The sequence below is a fragment of the Fringilla coelebs genome (assembly GCF_963513975.1).
Source record: "Fringilla coelebs genome assembly, chromosome: 1".
NCBI classification, from domain to species: domain Eukaryota; kingdom Metazoa; phylum Chordata; class Aves; order Passeriformes; family Fringillidae; genus Fringilla; species Fringilla coelebs.
In genome coordinates this window covers 41,997,611-42,018,908 of record NC_140028.1, presented here as the reverse complement: position 1 = coordinate 42,018,908, position 21,298 = coordinate 41,997,611, and the positions used below count along the sequence as shown (strand labels likewise).

Below are 21,298 nucleotides of genomic sequence, written 5' to 3'. Positions count from 1 at the left end.
AAAGGTTATTCTGGTGTTTTGTGGTCACCTTCAAACTACTTGCCTTTTACAGTACCTCAAATCCTACTTTTGTTATAAATCTATTTGACTTGAAGGATGACACAGGTTTTCTGGCTAATATTCACTTCAAGTAGGACTTGCAAGCAGGCTGTGCTAACCTCTGTATGAGTTAGCTCAGGAGTGAGAAGTAGTGCTTTAGAGTTAAGTGTTACCACATCATTTACCAAGCAAAATGTATCTGTATTGCATGGCTTGCTTGCTTTTTAATGAGATACTAAAAAAAAAAAGTCCATATTCAGATTTACATTCATTAGGATGCAATGTCACCCAAGGTAGCTGGTATTTACTGTTGTATATACTGGCAAGTTCAATAACTGTACCTCATGCCACAGAGACAGGACTTTACTTAATATGTCTGTAAGTATTTTTTCTCCATTTTCCACTCCTTAATTGTGACTAAAATTCTGATGAAATTTACAAGAACAGTCTGGATTAGAGAGACTTACTATCCTAAGTTTGTCTTTTAAAAAAGAATTGTTATTTTCCTCAGTTTCCTCAGTTTCTCTTCCTGACAGAAGCCCTACAGTGGAGAATATGAGCTCCCAGATCCTACTGAATGCATACTGAATGCCTATTTTAGTGGTTCAGGATGAGAGAATAATTCCTTTTCTGGTAACAGTAGAAATATTAAAACAGCAAATAAATATTAATGTCTACACAATACTTTGTCTACGACAAAGTACTTAACTGATTTCATCTTCAGGAAGAGTATATAGTCCAAAAAAGTTAAGTAAAACCCAAAACTTGGCTGCCACCATGACCAATGTTTTCTTTATATTCACTTGCATGTGTTTAGTGTTCTTTTTCCTCTAGTATCCTTTCCAAAAGCTCTGACTCTTTTCACAAACAATATAGAAGATTGGGATGCCATTTTAAAATGTCACAGTTGCCTTGGTGTCAAGCAGCTAAAAGCCAGGATGTTCTGCACCTTATTTGGAGATGTCAGAGATTATTATGTAGTTTATAGCTAGTGGATTCATATTTATAATGCTCATCAAATAAATCACTATTTTTTTGTAACTGTATACTATTTTCTTTTATTTTCTGGATCATATTACAAAGAGAAGGAAGTAGAACCAAGGCATTAGTCCCTATTCTAATTTGATTAGGACCTTCTAAATGACCGGGAAGATCCTTAAAATTTGAAGCATAAAAATACACTTTAAAAAGCAGTCTTTTCACTGTGTGAAAAACAGTTTTATTGGAAGAAATTTAGCAAAGTGTCATTGGTCCCCTAATTCAGTATTTACAATTTTATACAGTAAAAAAAATAGAGAAAAACCCCAAACCCTCATAACCACTTTCATACACTACCATAACAATAATGTAATACAAAAAAAGATTCTGTATAAAGTTTATAAACTACCAGATAAAAATACATCTCTCATAAATATGAAGCTCTTAATTGTCAAGATTTTGGGAATGAAATAATAATTATTGACATGAAACTTAGGTAAAGCTGGCTGAGTACAAAAATCACTTTTTAATTTAATTGGTTTAAATTATTAATTGTGAGATAATGGCAAACAGCAGTGGGCTATGTTTGATGTAAAAGGAGCATTTATGCAAATAACTTAAGACCTGGGGGGGTAAATGCATAAATTGGTAAGCATTTGAAATAATTTATTAAAAATTCAATAGATCTGTTTATTAAGGAGTGGAAGCAGAGAGAAAACAAGGCACTGAAGAATTCTTTAACCCTAAAAATAAGCAAGTAATAAGAAATTGAATAGAAATTAATGTCAGGCAAGTTAAAATGGTGAAGCAGGTAAGAACTGTAACAGCTGTGCTGATTAGTCAGTGAAAGAAGTTGATACCATTTAAACCACTTGAACCAGGGGCACACCATTTGAACCAGTAAGAAGTTGATAGCATTTAAAACACTCTTTTTTTTTTTAATCACAAATTTATTCAGACTAATGCTAATGAGACAGTGACACCAGCATGTGGATGAAAATCTGTGGTTCGTGTTGAGAAGTTGGTCAGGAAGATAATTTAATGATACCACTTTTGACATTGAAATGTATCTCTGTCATTTTCAATGGAACTGCTGGAAGAATTTGCTATCAATAAATATTTATAGTTTATTCTCTCAGAAGCTTGTTTCACCTTATCCTTTATTTTGGGGGGTAAAGCCCCATTAACAGCCAACTAATTTTAATGTTTCAATTGCACAACATTCAATATTCCAGAAAAGCAGGTAATTCTATCACTAACTTCAAAAAGGCAAGGGGCCTTATTGTGTTCAGTATTTCACATCTGATTTAGCTTTTTGTCTTTTTGTCTTTTTTTTTTTTGTCTTTTTGGTACCTCTTGATACACAGTTTTAACATGTGTGTTTTGACAGAGTATACATGTGTAAGTGTGTATAAGTTAACAAGATTTAAGTACCTTAGATACATTTGTAAATAGTTAAAATATTTAAACATTTTTTCCATATAGGGTAGGAAAAGGCTTGTTATGTATTTCAGGTAAATTATGAAGAGTAATAAAAAAATTTCACTTTTCTGTCCTTTTTGTTTCAGTTACTTATGTTCTTCAGCTCATCCAAACATCTCCTTGTAATTGTGAGAAAATGCTTTCTATAGTTTAGTCACCTGCCTCCTATCTTCATTGGCATGCAAAAATATTTGGAGATTCACAGTTAGATCATGCTTTATTCAACATAAAACAGGAAACACATTCAAGTGTCAGATCAGCTCTGAAATGAAATGAGGATAACTGTGGAAGGCAGGCTGGCAACATGTCAGGGTAGTGAATCATTGGTGTTTACATTTAGTACCATTCACATCAGTGCAGCTATAATTTTCTTGCTATATTAATCAGGACCAACTTGGTGTCTCAGAAGACTTGTGATTCCTTCCTTATTTTAGCTTTTAGTATGTGTAAAATCCTCAAACGTAGTTATGTTAATTATTCCCACTTAAATTGCCTGTAATTATGCTGTCCATTTCCAGTAAGCCAAATATGGGAAAAGGATGATATAAAAAGGATGGGAAACTACTGACAATGTTATTGTATTCAGGTAAGTTTTAAAAATCATGCCAATAGACACGTAAACATATAAAGTGCAGGTAGAGAACATATTTTTAGGTCTGTCATTCACATGGTTTGCTCAATGGTGAGCCTTGCATCCTGATGTGATTCCACTAAAATACTTCACACTCACAATGCTAAAGAGGCAGAAGTAATGCATTCCTTTTACGAATAAGTTGATGCTGCATCCAAGGAATATTTGATTTTCAGCTGGGGTTTAGCCAGGTTCTTGGAAGGAATGCTAACTGTTGAGTATTCAGTTGAAAACAATTGAAGTAATTTTCAGTCTTTGGTTTGCCTTCTGTCCTACATTTAAGACTGTATAATGATTCCACAGAAGAGAGGATCTATTTGCACCCTAAATACAATTACAGTTGTCATCTAGGATAAGAGAAATAGTAATAGTCAGAAATATCTGTATGTACACTGGCATCAAGGCTATAACACTAAGTTAACTTCAGTTAGGCCATAAAGAAAAACTTCTGTATTGAAATTGAGCTCCTGACAAGGCCACTGAATGTTCACCCCTGGATCTTTTAAAGTGTAAGCTGGTGTGTAGCTGCTCCTATCATGCACAGAGATAGGCACTAGATGGCTGCGCCTCGGGTGAGGTCATACACCTTTCCTGTGATTCCGTATGTCATTTCAGTTCATTTCTCCTCAACATCTACAAGCCCTAATCTGTGTTCATCTGGATAAATTTACTGGGCCCTGTGTGTAAAAGGTGTTGATGTTGCTGTAACTGTGCAGCACCATGTAAGGGACTTTTCTGAAAGCAAAGAGGCAGTGTTATTTCATGCATGACAACTACTGCTGCACAGAGACTTATTCATTTTTTGTCTGATATAGAGAGAAAGGACAAACAATATTTGAAATGTAAACTTATTAAATAAGGCTTTTCATGTTTCCTGTTAACTTTAGAGAGGTTTCTCATTTTTTATTAATTCCCCCCCTCTCTGCCTTTTTCTGACATTTCTTATGCAATATTAATATAAACTGTCACCTTTTGGGTGAAAAATAAATGACTTGCGTTGTGCTGGGGCTGCCAATCTGAGAGTCTGATCCTTCATCCTAGAAGAAATAACAAGATAAACACACAGAGGAAAACAAAAAGAATAACAGATAGAGAAATAAACTTTTAAATTACTTCTGCAACCTCTCCGTTTCAGAAATTGCTTTTTGTTGCCTGTCTAGTTATGAGACTGACAGTGCTGTTGCAACATCCTTGAAAAGCAAAGCCAAATTAACTTTTAACATAAGGCAAAGGGAACGTTGAAAAAGAGCAGAAATGAGGTGTGAAATATAAATACTGTGTAAGGATACTTGGGAAAGACAAGTATGTGTCTTAAATCCAAGATACTTGAGATTTATCTGCAGCTTGAGAAGTTTCCCTCCATTGACTTAATCTAACCAGAGCATATCTAAAGATTGGAGTGATTCAGTATTGTATTAGCTAATATACTCTAACTTATCAATTTTAGTAGATTTTTGTGGAACATTTTTCTCTTATTTAACAATTTTCTCTTCTTTTATGGTCATGGACTTTAATTACTTGAATTTTTTCCTATCTTTATTTCTGATTATTGCAATACTTAAATTTAGCTTGAGATGCTGCAATCCTATTGCACAAAGAATTTGTGACTCTAGGCAGCAGTGATGCAGCAGTGATAATTTTGTGGTTTTCACTGAAACTGTGTCCCAATCCTTATGTGAAATAAAGTGTTCCTGTCTCAGGGACTACTATTCAAAACTTCATTGGGTGCATTCTCTTCTCAGTGGAGGTCTAAATGTTGATTACTGTCAACAGCCAGAGCCAGCAGTGAGACCCAAAATATTAATGTCTTAAAAAATCTTTATTTTATTGTTTTATGATAGGATCTTTTTTACCACAGTCCTTTTTTAATCTTTTTTCTTAGCACTGTGAGCAAGTACATGTCAAGTAATTTTTTTTACACACTTGTTTATAGAAATTTTCTGACGTAGTGATATTCAACACAAATGCTTTTCACTGTGCTACTCTTATGTACGCTCACCTTGACAAAATGTATTGACAAGCTATTTGAGTAAGGAATTCGGTCCAAAAAAGAAAGGAAGCTAAATAAGAAAGAGTATGCACTCAAGCAGGTAATTCTTTTAATATAACAAACAATCAGTTTGGTAGGTAATTTTCCAAACTTTTGTTAAATCAAGTTTAATGCTTCTTCTTCCGATGTTTCTGTCTTTCATGAGAAAGACCTTTAAAAGATCTTTGCCTGCCTTTAATACAAATACATCTAAAGCTGAGGTAAAAAACCTAAACACAAAAACTGACGAAATGAGAATAAAAAGCACTTTTCTTCCATGTAATTTCTTTGTCCACTTCTGCTGTTGAGCCAGCTGGTTTTTTTCTTGTTGAGGAGGTGCGTAGACACTTTAAGGAAGTGTAGAGTATCCTGTTCTCACCATGGCCAGTAGGATGACAACTCCCAACAGCTGGAAATATAGGGAAGGTTTTCTTCCTCTGTGCCATGGGGATGCAGCATGTTCAGAATGATATCTTCAAAATGGTAACAGTCAAATTTTGCCCAGAAACTAATTTTGGTTTAGTAGATCTTAACTTTTCTTCCCAAGGGCAGCAAAAGTGTCCCTGTCCCTGAATCAGCCATTGCTAGTCCAAACAATGGAAGTCCCAGAGCAGCCCAAAAAGCAGATTTGGGGGCTGATGCTTCTCTGTTTATTTCTTTCTTTTTAATTGGGACAATCCAATTTAATTCCTTTTTCTAATTTATTTTACAGAACTGATTTAGCTGTTTTAACTATAATATAAAATACGGCAATATCCTCAGACACACAACTAATATTTAAATTTGAGATACTATTTTAAAAAAGGGTCAGAATGAAAAGATAGGATCACTCTTTAACATTGCTATCCATTATCATTATATTTACTCTTATGGCATCTGTCCTTGAACTTAATTTCCAGCAAATAATGTCTCAAAGTTTGGAGAGGTAAAAAAACTTAGTAACTCTCTAAAGAGATGATCAGCACATTTTTTAGTATCTGTTTGTAATTATACTCATCTCTGGTTTCTATGTATCAGAAAATAATAATGAATGCCTCTCCAGAAAGTACTAGAATAGTTTATTTCCTCAAAAGATTAGTCGGTTTTATGAACATTTTGAAAATTTTTCTCATATGGCAAAAAAATAAACAAGTTTCTTTGTAGAGTTCATTAAGAAATAGACACAATTATGGCACTGACTCAGAAGAAACCTATTTTCAGACTCTTGCTCTGATTCAAATGAGGGTCTTCAAGACTGTCTTTTAATCGGGCAGAATAGGAAATAAATTTTCCTTTTCAGGCAGAATAGGAAAGAGATTCAAGCTTAATGCTGAACCTAATGGAATACAGAGAAGGAACCTTTCTATTTCTCTTCAGCCACCAGACAGATCTTTCTAATGGAAATTTAATTGAAATTAAAATTTCTCCTGCAATTAGAAGCAGTGTCCCCCATGAGTAAATATGCTTTTTGTCAAATCTGAACATCAAAATATTTTCTGTCCAGTTTTAGTTTGGCTGCAATTCTGTGTTTACTTAAATATGTGTATGCATAGATATCTGCAATTTCAACTTTTTTTTTACATTTCTTAACAATGAAATTCAGAAGGGTTCAAATAAGATGAACTATGTACAAACGCATGCCTTCATGGATATTATTTATTTATTACTTGAGAAATGAGGATATGTTGGAGAAGCTGTATCTTTTTTTCACTCTGGAATGAATCTGTTCCCCGCTGCCTGTAAATGCTATTAGAACCATCACCATAGCAACTAATGGTGATGCTCAAGCAAAGTGTTCTGAAAATTCCTGCTGAAGAAGTAGATCATTATATGCCCTTAGAAAGAAGGATGTATGTTTATGTAGCCAGAACTGATATGTAAAAGGGGACACAAACAGTAAAACTATCAGGGCACTGCTGCCAGCAAGTGTAAAGGCATGATGTGATTCATTTTTACAGTTGCTTTGGAGAGATTGCATGAGAAAATGCTTTTTATCTTCAGAGAATTTAGATGCTAGGTTTGAATCTTGATTATGATAGGACGGGTTTATTGTGGTAGAACTGTCTGAACTAGTTAACAAAGAAAACATTTTATCATTTATGTGTTTTGAAGAACCGTTATAATTAATATGAGAGACATGAATACTTGCCTCATTTTAACTGCTGACATATAATTTTCTTGCAAGTCTTTTCTTGCAAGTCTTACGAGTAGTATGGTCAAAACTACTACTACATGTAGTATGGTTTTGAACATCTTACATGGATTGTTGTTCATGTCAAAAACTGTTCACTGGTGTCACTAACATTGACAGTTCCATGGCAAAAATACATGTGCCATGCTCTATAACTTTATAGGTAAATCAGACTTCCAGAAAATTCTTGAGCATCTCTTGAGTAAAAATCTTGCCAGTAGCATGAAAGTGGCAAATGTTTGTTTACTGTTGCAGACAGCTTTGTAAAATAGAAGAACTCAACTCTCACTGACTATCACAAGAGGTGAGGGCCTCCTGGATCTTAGCATATTTAAATAATAGCCAAAATATGAATATTTAATGCACTCATCCTACTTAAAATGAAACGCCACAAGTGATCAAAAAGAAGTAGTGCTGCTTCTGGAAAGAGCAGTCTTACAAAAGAGAAGAGATTACCCCTGCAGAAGAGAAGGCGAAGTCACTGTTTAGTGATAAAGAGGCATTCTGCCTTAATTTGAAAGGACCAGCTTAATGAGCCATGCTTAGTTCCCATGGACAAATTTATTACTCTCACTTAACATGGATATCATTATTAATTAGGCAAGCAGGAGTCATACTGTCCTGTCAGCAGAGATGCTGGATTACCCTGAAGCTGGGTGTGAGCCAATGTCTTTCGTCACAGCCCATCCTTCAGCAGGACTGCATTCCCTCTAGTGAGAATCAGCATACTGCCAAAAGTTTTGTGTGTGCTTCTCTTCAGAGAGTTTTATTAATTCACAACGAGAACATCAGGGGCAAACGGTACAACTAATCATTATCAGTATGAAAGAGTTCTCAAAAACTCAACATGAAGTTGGCTCATGCCCATCACTGACTAGTAAATGAATATAATAACACAGGGTCATAGCAGATTCTTAAATGGGTAGAATGACATTTATGTTTTAATTGAAGAAGTGGTTTGATAAAAGTTTATTAATTAAGATTCCTGCTTCATCCAGACCTGGTTTTGAGACTTCTGACAAGTTTTTTTTTTGGTATTTTTTTTAAATTTGCTGACTTTTGGACAATTCCCAGCGGGATTCCTTAAAAAAAAATTAAAAGTGCTTAAAATTCCTGTCTTTTAAGGACATTTGGATAGCTATCTTTTAGGTTTGCCCACATATTGTTTTGTCCAGTTATCTATTGCATAAATTATTACATTCTATAAACCTAAAATACAGATTTTTAATGCTTGAGAAGAAATGCAAAACTAAAGAAAGCTAAAGAAAAACTAAAGAAAGATCTTGCAGAAAAAACAGATAAGTTGCAGAAGCAGTACTAAGGGGAACCTTGCACATAATGTTTTTTACATGTAGAATGGAATACCACTGATTAGGAAAGGAATACTTAATCTGTATGTTAGCAATTTTAGAAAAACTAAAATACATAATTTAAATGTATTTGACTTACACTTCTCTGCTCATGGACCTAATCATAGATGGTGATATCAGAATAACAAGCATATACATTAGAGCTAATCAAAATTAGAAATTATTATTTGGTTAAATTTTTATTTTTGGGGAAATGTTGTATTTTGTTTTCATTCTGAATAGGAACTTCACAGAATGGAAATTCCAATAATAAATGAGTCCATTATGTCTGTTGTTTGTCACAGTATAATGTAGTGGATGAAATATTCTAAACTTTTTATATGCAAAACTCTGAGGGGAAATACTACCTAGTACTGATTAGGTCTTTCCTAAATCAAAGCATGCTCTCGTTTTCATACGTAAGTAGCAAAAACTTGGATAATTATTGTAGATCCCATTTAGCTTTTTTTTCATCATCTGGGTTTGATGTAATGCTTAGTAAAATCTAGTACAATTCTTACTGTCAATGTTGATAATAAAATACATAGGTTTTTATTTAATCACTTCAAAGCCTCCAGAGATTTTTGCATTTTTCAAGTGCTTTTTAATAGAGATCAATCTCAATGAAACTTCTAACATTTTGTTTTTCAGTCTATGCAATAACTCTTCTCTTGTTCCTAGACAGCATATTCTTCTCAATAGGAGACAAAAAAGCCCGTAAGACTGGAAGAGTCTAAGAGTATAATGTAAAAGCCTCAAACCTTGGCTGTGCCCAGCTAAATAGAGATATGCATTCTGGAACTCAGCCATGCACTAAGCTCTGTCCCATCTGAAAACAGGGGTTATAGTAAAGTCAATGATTTGTGTGATCCCACATAGTCATGTTTCAGAAAAGTTTTAAGCTGCATTTAGTAATAATTTGCTTATTCCCTACTAACTGTAGACATGAATAGGTAAAGATGAGTTCAAAATATTTTTAGTTTCTTCTGTGGTTGTAGCTATGAAGAACTAAAACCTTCCCCAGGAAATACCTTACACAAGTCTTGCCACACTCCATGCTGAATAGGTCCTTTGGGTTGTGGGCTAACAGGGCCATTCAATCAGGTTTAGCTCTGGAATCACAGGGAGTTCAAGATCCCATTCAGGATTTGTTAGACAAGAAGAGCTACTTCTAAAAGAAATAGCTTTTCTGCCCTGGGGGAGTGAGGGTTTTCCAGTGCTTTTGCTCATCCAGAATTGAGATTGTTCAGCCTGGAAGGGAGAAGGCTTCATGGTGAACTTACGGTGGCCTTTCAGTATCTAAGGGGATCCTATAAGGAAGATGAAGAGGGGCTCTTTTCAAGAGTGACAAAACAAGGCAGAATGTAGGAGACAGTACTCATGACAGAGAGCAGGTTTAGATTAGATGTTAGGAAGAAATTCTTTATTGTGGGGGTAGTGAGGAACTGGGACAAGTTGCCCAGAGAAGTTATGGATGCCCCTTCCCTGGGAGTGTTCAAGGCCAGACTGGATGACCTCTGAGTAACCTGGTCAAGTGAAAGGTTTCACTGCCCATGGCCATAAGGGGTTGGAGCTGGATGATCTTTAAGGTCCCTTCAAGCCCAAGCCACTCTATGATGCTGTGTTTTGTTGCTACACATACCCACAAGGTTAAACATTTGTCACAGTGCTGCTGCTCTGTGTGCTTTGTGGCTGTGTGTGCAATGGAGCATAGATGTCATTAGCAACAACCTGGATATTGTAGCCTCTATTTTGAATGCTGGTCAGGACATACTGTGAACAGAACTGACACTTCAGTTTTAGTAGAAGGGCCTGAATGAAAAGGAAAAAAAAGGGAGGGGAAAGAGATACTAAAAAAAAAAGACAAAAGGTGTTTCTGTTAGGACATAGACTCTTATTTAGCTACACCCAGCTGGTTCAACTACACATCCTTGTGAATATTTGGAAGAAAAATCTGGAACAAGATTTTTTTTTTATTTTGAAAATGCTGTCTTTTAAGATCAAAGATGTTTATGCTGATTTTTTCATACATGACGAAACACTGTATATCTACTAAGCTTAGCACTTGATGGAAGTAAGGAGGGAGATTTTTCCACAGTGACTAGTCATTTTAAAATCATAGCAAGTTGTTTTTTCATGGTGATTAAAAAGAGAGGATATTATGCCTCCATAGCTGATTCCTCTAGAAATCGTAAAGGATGCTTCAAGCAGAAGCATTCATGAGTGAATGCTATACTGACTTTCTTGTACAGGTTGGTCACTTTTCTACTGAATGAATGGAAAGGGGAAAGTAGTGCTTGATCTCCCGTTGCCTACTTCTATACCTGAGTAGTTTCAGACAGGTTCCTGTTTTATATATTTTATTCTCAATCAGCTTTAGGTTGCTGGTTCTCTGCCCCAGGGAGAGCTGACTTGAACAATGTAAGCTGCCCTTTCAGCTTGTATCAGCTGGTTGTGCTCCCCTTGGTCTATTCAAGTTGTGTATAACCAGAAGGCAATTCTGTCCCGTGAGTCTCCTTTGCTCAGCTTAACTCTGCCCTTTGCTATGGGGTAACTTTCTGAAAATTGCATGCAGGCTACTTATACCCAAATCTCCAGATGTATTGGCAAGGACAGCTGGTGAGCTTGTGACTTGTGGCAACTTCTTTGATGTGGCAGGGACTAAATTAATTAAAGCTTTTTCTGAAAACCTATTTTCCCCAAGAACAAATTACATGCCTGAATTTTAGCATAAAGCATCCTTTTTATTATATAAATAAAGTTAAAAAAATAAGTGAACATGTTTTAATGAATGGATTTCCTGATTAACTTGCTTATTTTTTGGTTTAGTACCAATTACCAATACTAGCAATCATTAATTATTAAATATTTATACCCCATCATCCATTATGTGATGTTATGTTGAAAGTAAAGCCAAAAGTAATTTTTTCCTCCAGGACCAAAGCCAGCAACCTAACCATGGGCAGCCATTATCGTCTCTACCTACAGTATCCATTTAAAGACTAATTGTGTCTTGGATTTTGTAAGCCTGCAGAAATATGAACTTGCTTTCTCTAGCCTCTATAAAGAAAATAGAACATTTGGACTTCTCATACTTCTTAAAATAAATATATTCCTTTGACCAACCTTACAGACTAGAGTGTATAAGTCACTTAGGTCGGAGAGGTTGATATTTGTGTTCCTCATGAGAATAGAAAGTGGAAAACTCTCATGGAATGCATCTAGTCTAAAGTGTGTAGCTGATAACGTTTTTGAGAAGTGATTCATTAAAATATTTGACATTACTGCCAGAGATATGCTGTTCTGTACCATTCTGAATATAGGCATCCTTTCTGAAATTCATTGAAGTGTCAATGTTTAGACCAAACCCCTGATTTTCAGTTCCTCAGCAACTGTGGTTACTCCTGTCATTTAAAATGCCTTTAAAAATGCTGGGTTTGACGCATAAATGTTTGCAATTAAAAATATTAATTGATGTATGCCAGATTATATAACTTCAGGTTTTCATCAGGACAGTGATCTGCTGGACCGTCGGAAACATTGCTTCAGTGTCCAGTCTGAATCTGGAGAAGATCTCTACTTTTCTGTGGAGCTAGAATCTGACCTAACACTATGGGAAAAAGCCTTCCAAACAGCAACTTTTTTAGAAGTTGAACGGATACAGGTGAGAACAACTGCCTTGTTGACCATCTTTTGGTACATTAAAATTAAAAAAAATCATTAAAAAATTAGGCCCATGTGAAATAATGGTGCAAATTAAGAAATTTTACAACCTTCTGCAGCTCTCAAGTTGTTGCTCTTTTATGTAATTGTTCACAAACAGCTTGTAAGTTAGCCTTCAGAGGAGGTCACCTGAAATACAGTCTTTGAGTTATTATGACAAGGTGATATATATTTGTTAAGTGAAGTTCACGGGCAGACAAAGAAAAACAATCTATGGATCAGGGACAAAATGCAGTGTTTGGATATTCTTACTGGCTTAGATGCTACCTTATTTGTTACTGAATATCTGCAGGAATTAAGTAGTCCTTGTAATACCAGGAATGAGAGTATACTGAGTGAAGTACTTGCTGGATACAAGCAAGAACAAAAGTTGTACCTCATATGCATTATTCTTTCTTCACATATTTCCTGTTCCTTGTGCGTTTACTCTATTGTCAGGTGGCAGCGCAGAGATGGACAGCATTCAAATACAGATTACTAGAGACTTTTTATAGCAAAATTACACATCAGAGTGTTTAAAGATAACTTCTTCTCCCATGACCAAAAAGTCGTGACTTTTTGACCTGAAAAAGGAGAAAAAAGCCACCCACCGCAATTGTAATTCACCTAATCCCAATTGTAAAATTGATTTTCTAGTAATGAAATATACATGTGGTTAGAACAGCTTTAGTTGATGTTGGCAGGAGTTATACACACCTACCCCAGCTGTATTAGCATATTAGGCTGTGCAAGTATTGGCTCACACATTTTCTGTGTCCCCCTGGGAATGCAAGCAGTGGCATGTTTTTATTCAGACAAATTGTTAGTTCGTTATATATTGACCCTTTTTTGACCTGCAAACCACCACATGCAGATGCACTGATCTGGTATAGACTAATGCAGATCCAATATGCAAAAACTACCCCACTGTCAGTTTTATCACACAGTACTTTTGTTGCAAGAGGAGTCAGGGGAGGTTTGGCTTTCCTCTTTTAAATTCATATATGCTGTTACCTTTTATAGAAACTACTCTTATCTTTTAAGCTGTACTTGCATGCTGGAAAATCGAAGACTAGGTTTTCTGTGTAAAACTTGCAATAATGTTTGTCCTCTGCCACTAAATATTTGATAGTTGTTGACTTTCTTATATAATTCACTGCAACATACTTTATAGTAGCGCTGCTGTGCCATCAGTAAAATAATATATGGCATTTTTCTTGAATAACTTTTATCTCAGAAGCCACTTCATATTTGTTCTACTTTCAGATTGATTCATACTGTAGCATTCCTGGTTTAGATTTTTCTTTTGAATTTTAATTGAAAATTGCTCTCAGGCTTCTCCAAAATAGTTTCCTTTATCATCTTAACCTCAGATTCGTCTTAGTATTTTCAACAATTTTTTTGTCTCTCCTGATGTTCAATGTAGCAATTAAGAACCCAGATTAACAATTTCCTGATTGATTAGTTGATTGATTATAGCAGATCTGTGAAAGTGGACAAACAGGCTTCTCATGATAGAATATTTTTGTGGAACTCTCATTATTTCACCTTTTTCTTCTTTATTTTCTATGTCTTGATTTGGAAAAAAATATGGCATATTTTAAATATAACTGGATTTGGCCTCCTCATTTTTCTTTTAGCAATCCACTACTGCTTTCATCTACCAACCTGCAGATGCAGATAGAATGTGGTGGTATACTTTGTTTCTGCAAGTTCTTTCATTGCTCTGTGAGAAAAAAAAGTGACAGGTTCGAAATTAGGGTATCAGTGGTACATTTTTACTAAAATTTTGATTTATGAAATTGTTTTGATATGAATGTTCATATTTAAAGTGAATGCTAATCCAGTAGGTTTGTCTTACAATAAAATAATAAAACTTTGAAAATATAATTTCAGTTTAAAACTACCATTTAAAAATATTCAACTGCATTATGTGCTACTCCATAATCATGCAACAAGTAAATCTTACTCAATGGCTATAACCTCCAGAAGAGCTTAATCAGGGGCCAATTCTAATCTAACTCCAAAGAATATATAGCCAATTCAAATAGTTTTTAAATGCATTGCTATAAATATATAATGAATTGTGTTTCAACCTAATTCATAGCTTCTGCCAGAGGTATATATACACCAAAAATTAAACAGTTGGTTTTCCTTAGAAAATAAATATATTAGAAGCGGCTTAGTCAAATTGATAATAATTTAGCAATAACATGGTACAATGATGCAGTGGTGTCATTTTGGTGTGTTACAGTCACTCTTTAATTAGTTTTGTAATGTAGTAAGTGAAGGTAATCCATTTTCATAATTACCTATTAAAGAAAAATTACTTGAAAATCCTTTTTCCTTACTCTCTCACAGCATTGTTGCACCAAGAATCTGAGACTACTATAACTTGCATAATGATGTGCAATTATATATATGCCTGTCACATTCCCTTAGTGTTCCTGCTACTTTAAGCTATTATTTTCACCTCTTGCATCATGAATTTTTTCTTGCTGTCCTTTATTTCTTGCTTGTATTGTAGTTGTTTGTTCTCTAATGTAAGGATTATTATGTAACTGGTTTATGTTGCAGTACTTTAACATGTTTTCATTGAAGTTGAATCTGAGTTTTAAAGTCTGAATTGAGTCTTAGATTTATAGTTCACTTTGTTTCAGGTTCAGAGATGGCTTACATCACGTTCACAATATATTGTTCTTTCCATAATTTAAACTGTGCATGTTGAGGGAACAGTTTCTCAGGAACAACTTCAAGTTGTCTCCTTCAGCCTCTGCCTGACCCATTGAATTATTAATAAACCAAAGTTAACATTCTGTATTCTGTGGAAGAACAGCAAATGACTGCTGAAGTGTGTTCTGCTTCTTTTGGGAAGGGGATGCTTCAGTTCTGATGAGGTTTTCATGAGTTCTTGTGAGAAATCAGCAACCAAAGCCAAATAGCCACAGTATATATTATTCATAGTCACTTCTAAAGTTTTTAAATGTTAAATGTATAAGAAATTTTAAATTATCTTGTACCTTGATAACAATTTTTGCCTTTCTGTTTTCTCCAAATATCTGAATTAAAAGGCAACTTAAAGAAAATAAAGATGAGAAAAGTCTTACAAGAGTTAACTTGTAATGTCTGAAAGGTCACATCTTGTGTGACATACTGTTCACACACTCTGACCTGTCACCAGAATCATGTACAATTGGATACAACACCTTCAAAAACCAAGGGACATTCTTCCCCAAGGAAACTAAATTCTCGCTGTCCAGAAATTTTCACATTTTTTCTTCTCTAAATTATTTTGGAAATCATAGTCTGTAGGCATAGAATGGTCTTTTATATAACTAAAGAATAACTAAATAATCATCTGCTACTAGTGATCTGCAGTTTCTTCCTGCAAAGAACTACACTGAGCCGAACTAGATATTTCTCCACCAACTGAGCACTGCATTTTGTAGAAATACCCTTCAGTCTTGGAAGTAGGTTGCTTTTTCAGTACAGCCTTGAACCAAGGCTGGTATATCCTGTTTCTCATGAATCTTAAGTTCCCAGGGAGGCTAATTAGCCAGTCCAAGTTCTGGGCTTTAAAGCAGAGGGAGCTGTGCCAGCTCAGCGTGGTGCTGCAGTGCACACTGTAGGTTGGCCTCTGGTATTGGGGTGGGAGGTTAGAGAACTTTAGATGACAATTTGTATTTTAAATGTGATGCACATTTTCCTTGCCAGATTTAATTTCCAGTAAAGGCTTTAGGAGTTTTCCAGATCTTTAACGTTTACAAATAAAGATGCAATTTGCATCTTGTAAGATGTTTGCAAGATAATTCCACAAAACCATACATTTTTTGCTTTGCATGCAAAACTTGAAAAGTTTTGCATATGTGACTTAATTAACTATAAGTAACTGTGAAATATTTTACTTTACACTTTTTGACTTCTACTAATGAGATAATACCAAAGGCAATATCCTCTTCTTTTACAGCACTTATTTACAATCAAATTTTACACATTCATAACAGTCTCGTGGTGTAACTGATCAAAGGGAAAAAAAATAAAAAGCCACTTTTATTTGTTGATGTAAACACTAAGTATGAAGTTTTCAATCTTCCTTCATTGCAATTTCTATTTAGAACCTGTTAATGCACCTTCCAGCTTATTGTGTTCTAAGGAAGACCGTTAAGAATCCAAACAGCCCCCCCTTAAAAAAAGAATATATATGTAAAGGCATCTGATTTGTCTTTACAATCAAAATGCCAAAAATAATCATAGGTTCTTTTGTAGTACTTACAATTTGTAACCCACATTGTTCCCACATTTGCAATTTATATTTTGATTTTGCTGACACATTATAGGTCATGGAAGTCTTTGTTCTCATTTCATAATTTTAGCAGCTACAGCAATGTTTGAAGAGTATATCTGTATTTCATTTAATCTGGAGGGAAAAATGTCTATAAAATAAGAATCATTTCTTTTAAGAACTTGCATCTGATTTGGAAATGTTTTGATTTTTTTAATGTATTTTGTGATGAAAAAGACAAGTCTGTCATTTTGTACCTGCACTCAGACTTCAAGCACAGCTTGATGCTAAAAATTGCACTTATAAATGTCTCACAGTGTGTATTCAAGTGTGATCTTATGGCAATAAATAGAAGTGTATATTTAAAAACAGTAGAATGATAAAGTCTTTCCAAGGTTTCTCACAGAAACCTTTGAGCTATATTGATCCACTATCTGAAGGAAAAAAAAAAAGATATCTCCGATAATTCCATTTAGCTGCTAAATGGCATGAAATATGAGCTTTTTCACTGAGATTTAGAACAACAGAAAACCACAGGAAAGAGTGTACTAAAGAGATACTTTATATAAGCTTTTTTTTTTCCTTCGAAAAGGCAAAAGGAATATATTAATCTAAGAAGTTGTTGGTTATGAAAAAAAAGGAGGTTTGAAAATAATAAATTTTTCCTTATAGAAAATGTTATTAGCAAGACACTGAGGCAATTCTGAACCTTTCATTTTTTTTCCCTAATAGAAGCAAAGCCTGTTTTTCTATGTCGTAGACAACTTCATCACTGATAAAAATCCTTTTATTTGAAATACAAAAAATTTGACATATTTACACAGAAATTACTAATTTCTGATAATAATTTTGAGGTATGTAAGCATTAGAATAAAGACTCAGAAACAGTGGTCCTAGAAAAACATTTAAGAAATATCTTCTGTGGTAACTGCCTTCTCTGATTTTTCTTTTACAGTGCAAGACGTATGCCTGTGTTTTAGAGAGTCATCTTATGGGACTTACCATTGACTTCAGCATGGGCTTTGTCTGTTTTGATGCTGCCACAAAGGTAAAGTTCTACAAAATTTTTCCATCACACAGTTATTATTCCTCGTTATTTCTAATATTTTGAGATAAGTAGTGCATCCATAAATTGTCCTTCTCTTTGTTATAGAAACAGAGTATCTCTTGTAAAATCTCTCGTTTTAGTTTAAATGCGAGACTTATTTCTAATTATGTGAGAAATATTATTCTGTTATTTTCTTGTTATTGAAAAATCAATATTGATACTGCTCTGAAACAAGCATCAGATCTTTATTCTTTAATTTCACATGAAAGCCCACACTAATTCAGCTTGATGGTTTGTTTTGCTGGTATGTCCTTGGTTTTGAGAAAAGATAACTTTCTTGGTTTCAGTCTTATCTGTGAGCTTGAAAATAATCTTCCATTCTCTTCTCTTGTTTCATGGGAGGGAATGTGTGCTATTACAGCAACTCCACAATTCCCAGTTTATATTTTAGCTATTATTGTTCAGGCATCTGTAAAAAGAAAAATCAATCATAGTCTATATGTCTCACCCATCAGCTTTTCCTGTCAGCCTTAAAAAAACTCAGTAGAACTGATGAAAGAGTTTGCTTTATCAAGCAAATAGGATGGAATCAATTTCCATATTATATTATCGCACGTCCAGGTCTCAGTAAAACCACTGAGACCCTGAGTATGTCATATGTTGACATTTGCACTAATTGCTGGCAAGTCTTAAAATGTGCTCAGACTTTACTGATACTACTTGACACTGCTGTTAATGGTAGAATCTTTCTTCTGAGTGAAATTGTAAAATCTTTCTTCTGAGTTCCACTACTCTTCAATACCTATTTTCCTTTGAGATGCTGCAACATTGCCACCACCAACTGCTGAAAATGCCCTTTTGACTCCAGAATTTTTTCCTATGCTCTATCTTTAGTCAACCCTTCCCTCCTCATCACTCCGCTAATCCAAACCCTTTTATTCTTCCCACTCCATTCTGTTTGTTTGCACAAAGTGATGAATTTTAAATTCAAACACTTACATAACCTTATTTCTTTTTGTTAAGCAAATAGTCTTGTATAATTCATCAATGAAACGTGACTATCAGTTTGGAAGGTATTACACTAAAATATCAGTACAACAGAATTAAAATGCAGTAGCTCTGTAAAAAAAAAAAGTGGTTTTCCCCCATCCTCCAATAATATTTTTTATATATATAGAAGTATAATTAAGAGTTTCTTTTGTCTATCTAATATAAATGTACCCTTTCAGTTTGAACCCATTACTTCTTGTATTCTATGTACTGTATTGTATTGTATGTTAGAATAGAGCATTACACCATGAATAAAATAAAAAGGACATTGTTTTGTTAGGTAATCAGGCGTTAGGCAATGTGAGATAAGGATGACAATTGCATTAGAAAAGAAAAGAAACAATACAATAGAAAGCAACATAATCTGTTGCCAAGTGACTGCTGTAATTAAAATTGTCAAACAAGCTATAAGGTGAAATGTCTGAAATCTAAGTGCGTCAACCACATTTAAGAGGGTGCTCAAATAGGAAAAACATTACCTAGTCTCCATCAGTTTATGGAAAGATGAAGATTGTAGTGCTCTCAGCCAAAAATCTATTCAGATGTCTTTATTATGATGATGACAAGTGTAAGTTGTGTCTAAGCTGGCAATGTTTTTCAACAATGTTGCTAATCTCATGTATACTGAAATGCAACAAGACCTGTATAGTCGCTTAAGCTAAAAATGTTATTTCCCACCTTATGAAGTTCATATGAAGCAAAATATGTTTTCCAAAAAAAAAAGTGAAAAAACAGTGAACAATGGTTTCCATTTTTCAGGACAAGGAAAACCTTAGTACACTTTTAATTCAATCATTCCTATCTTAGTAGCATTTACATGTGCATTTGTGAATTAAAGGTATACAAAAGTCGTAGAAGTGTTCTGTGAATTAACATACTCAGTATTAAAGACAAAAGCATTATTTAAAATGTCATGCAAACTGTGAAAACAATATTTACATATAATTATTTATAATTTCTAGGTTTTTTTGCAATTTATATTTGAAAAATCAATAAAACTATTATCTTTTCACTTCCAATGACAGGGTATCCACAGCTCCATGGGGCACCCTGTTCCACTGTCTCACCACTCTGATCCTATAAGATTTCTTTCTTATGTCCAATCTGAACTCTACCTTCTTCTACTTTAAAAACATTGTCCCTTTCCTGTCACTGTAGGCCTTGGTAGCTCTTTCTCCATTTTTATATCAGCCTCCTTTAAGTACTGAAAATCATCAATAAGATCTCCCTAGAGCCTTCTGTTCTCCAGGTTCAACAGCCCCAACTCTTTCAGCCTGTCTTCATGAAAGAGATGCTTCAGCCCTCTGATCTTCTTAGTGGTCCTCCTCCTGTACATGTTCTCTTCTCTTATTTTGCTGCTGCTCATACCAAATTCAACCACTCCTTTTTGGGTAAAGATTAACTTAAAGCCATATTTCAAAGACTTCAGAGTTCAGTGTCAGATTGAACTTTCATTCTGTATTTCTCTCAGAAATGCTCAGAGAATACCCCTGCAGATGCAAGATATTTTAATGAATTCAGAGAAGGTCTTGGACAAGTATCTGGAAGAAAAATCTGCTAAATATTATTAAATATTTTAAATTCTCATTTATTTATGATATTTTCATGTTTTGGAAACAAAATAGTTTCTGAGAAGTCCTGTCTAATATTTTAGTGGTATCTTCAGTACATCTTCAGGCAATTGCAGTTTTATACTTATGTGCTCATGGTAGTTTAAGTTTTATTTCTTAATTACTAATGAATTGACTGTGAATTGCCTTTATAAGTGCATAATTACTAATAAACTGAAATGAAGGAAGCCAAGCTCTTGTACTCACAATTTTAACAGTTATTCAGTTACTCAAATGTTCCAGTTATTTAAGCAGTGCAACAATATTTAAATTCTTTATTGCTCTCACATTTCAAGTAAGTGAATAGATTTTGTCCAACATGCCCTCACAAACTTCAGTCCAAATTTCACAAATTTTCTAAACCCCAAGCTCACCCCCAGTCTTCATGAACAAGCGTATAGGGGGTAATGGCTCTCATTATTTTTATGATTTCCAGACAAAAGCCTTTACAACCCTGTGTAGGCTTGTTTCCTTGTTTGCTGTCATTTAATCCTTAAATAATATTTAACTATGTAAATTGAAATTAGTGGTTAAAAAACGTCATCTGTGCTACATGTATTTCAAGTCAAACATCATAATTAGATAAAAACATTGTTTCTGTGTCTGCAAAGACCTATGATAAATATGAGTGCACAAAGTATTTAAATGAGTTATTCAGAAAAAATCTGTGCTGTGATGTGATTATAAGAGCACTGGCATAAATCATAACTGTTTCTGCTGCTTTCTGGTACTCATTTTCTGACTGATAACTCATAGAGTCAACAGTAGTTTGTCATTGGGAGTGTTTTTGTATGATGCTTTATAAAAAGCCATTGTAGTTTCCTAAAAGGAGAATGAACAGCTTTTAAGACTACCTGGTTAAATCTGATTATGTCAACATTTCAGAAAATTACTTCTCAATTCAGGTAAAAATTCTACCAAATAAAAT

The 21,298-nt window shown here is 34.3% G+C and overlaps 1 protein-coding gene across 2 annotated transcripts in view; it reads left to right on the top strand.

The window, feature by feature from the left end:
• SNTG1 (syntrophin gamma 1) overlaps window positions 1-21,298 on the top strand; it is a 153,191-nt gene that overhangs the window by 114,124 nt on the left and 17,769 nt on the right. For both annotated transcript variants that reach the window (XM_084205527.1, XM_084205526.1), the window contains exons 14-15: window positions 12,190-12,342; window positions 17,618-17,710. In XM_084205527.1, coding sequence (XP_084061653.1) covers window positions 12,190-12,342; window positions 17,618-17,710 — 246 coding nt within the window. The remainder of the gene's footprint in view (window positions 1-12,189; window positions 12,343-17,617; window positions 17,711-21,298) is intronic.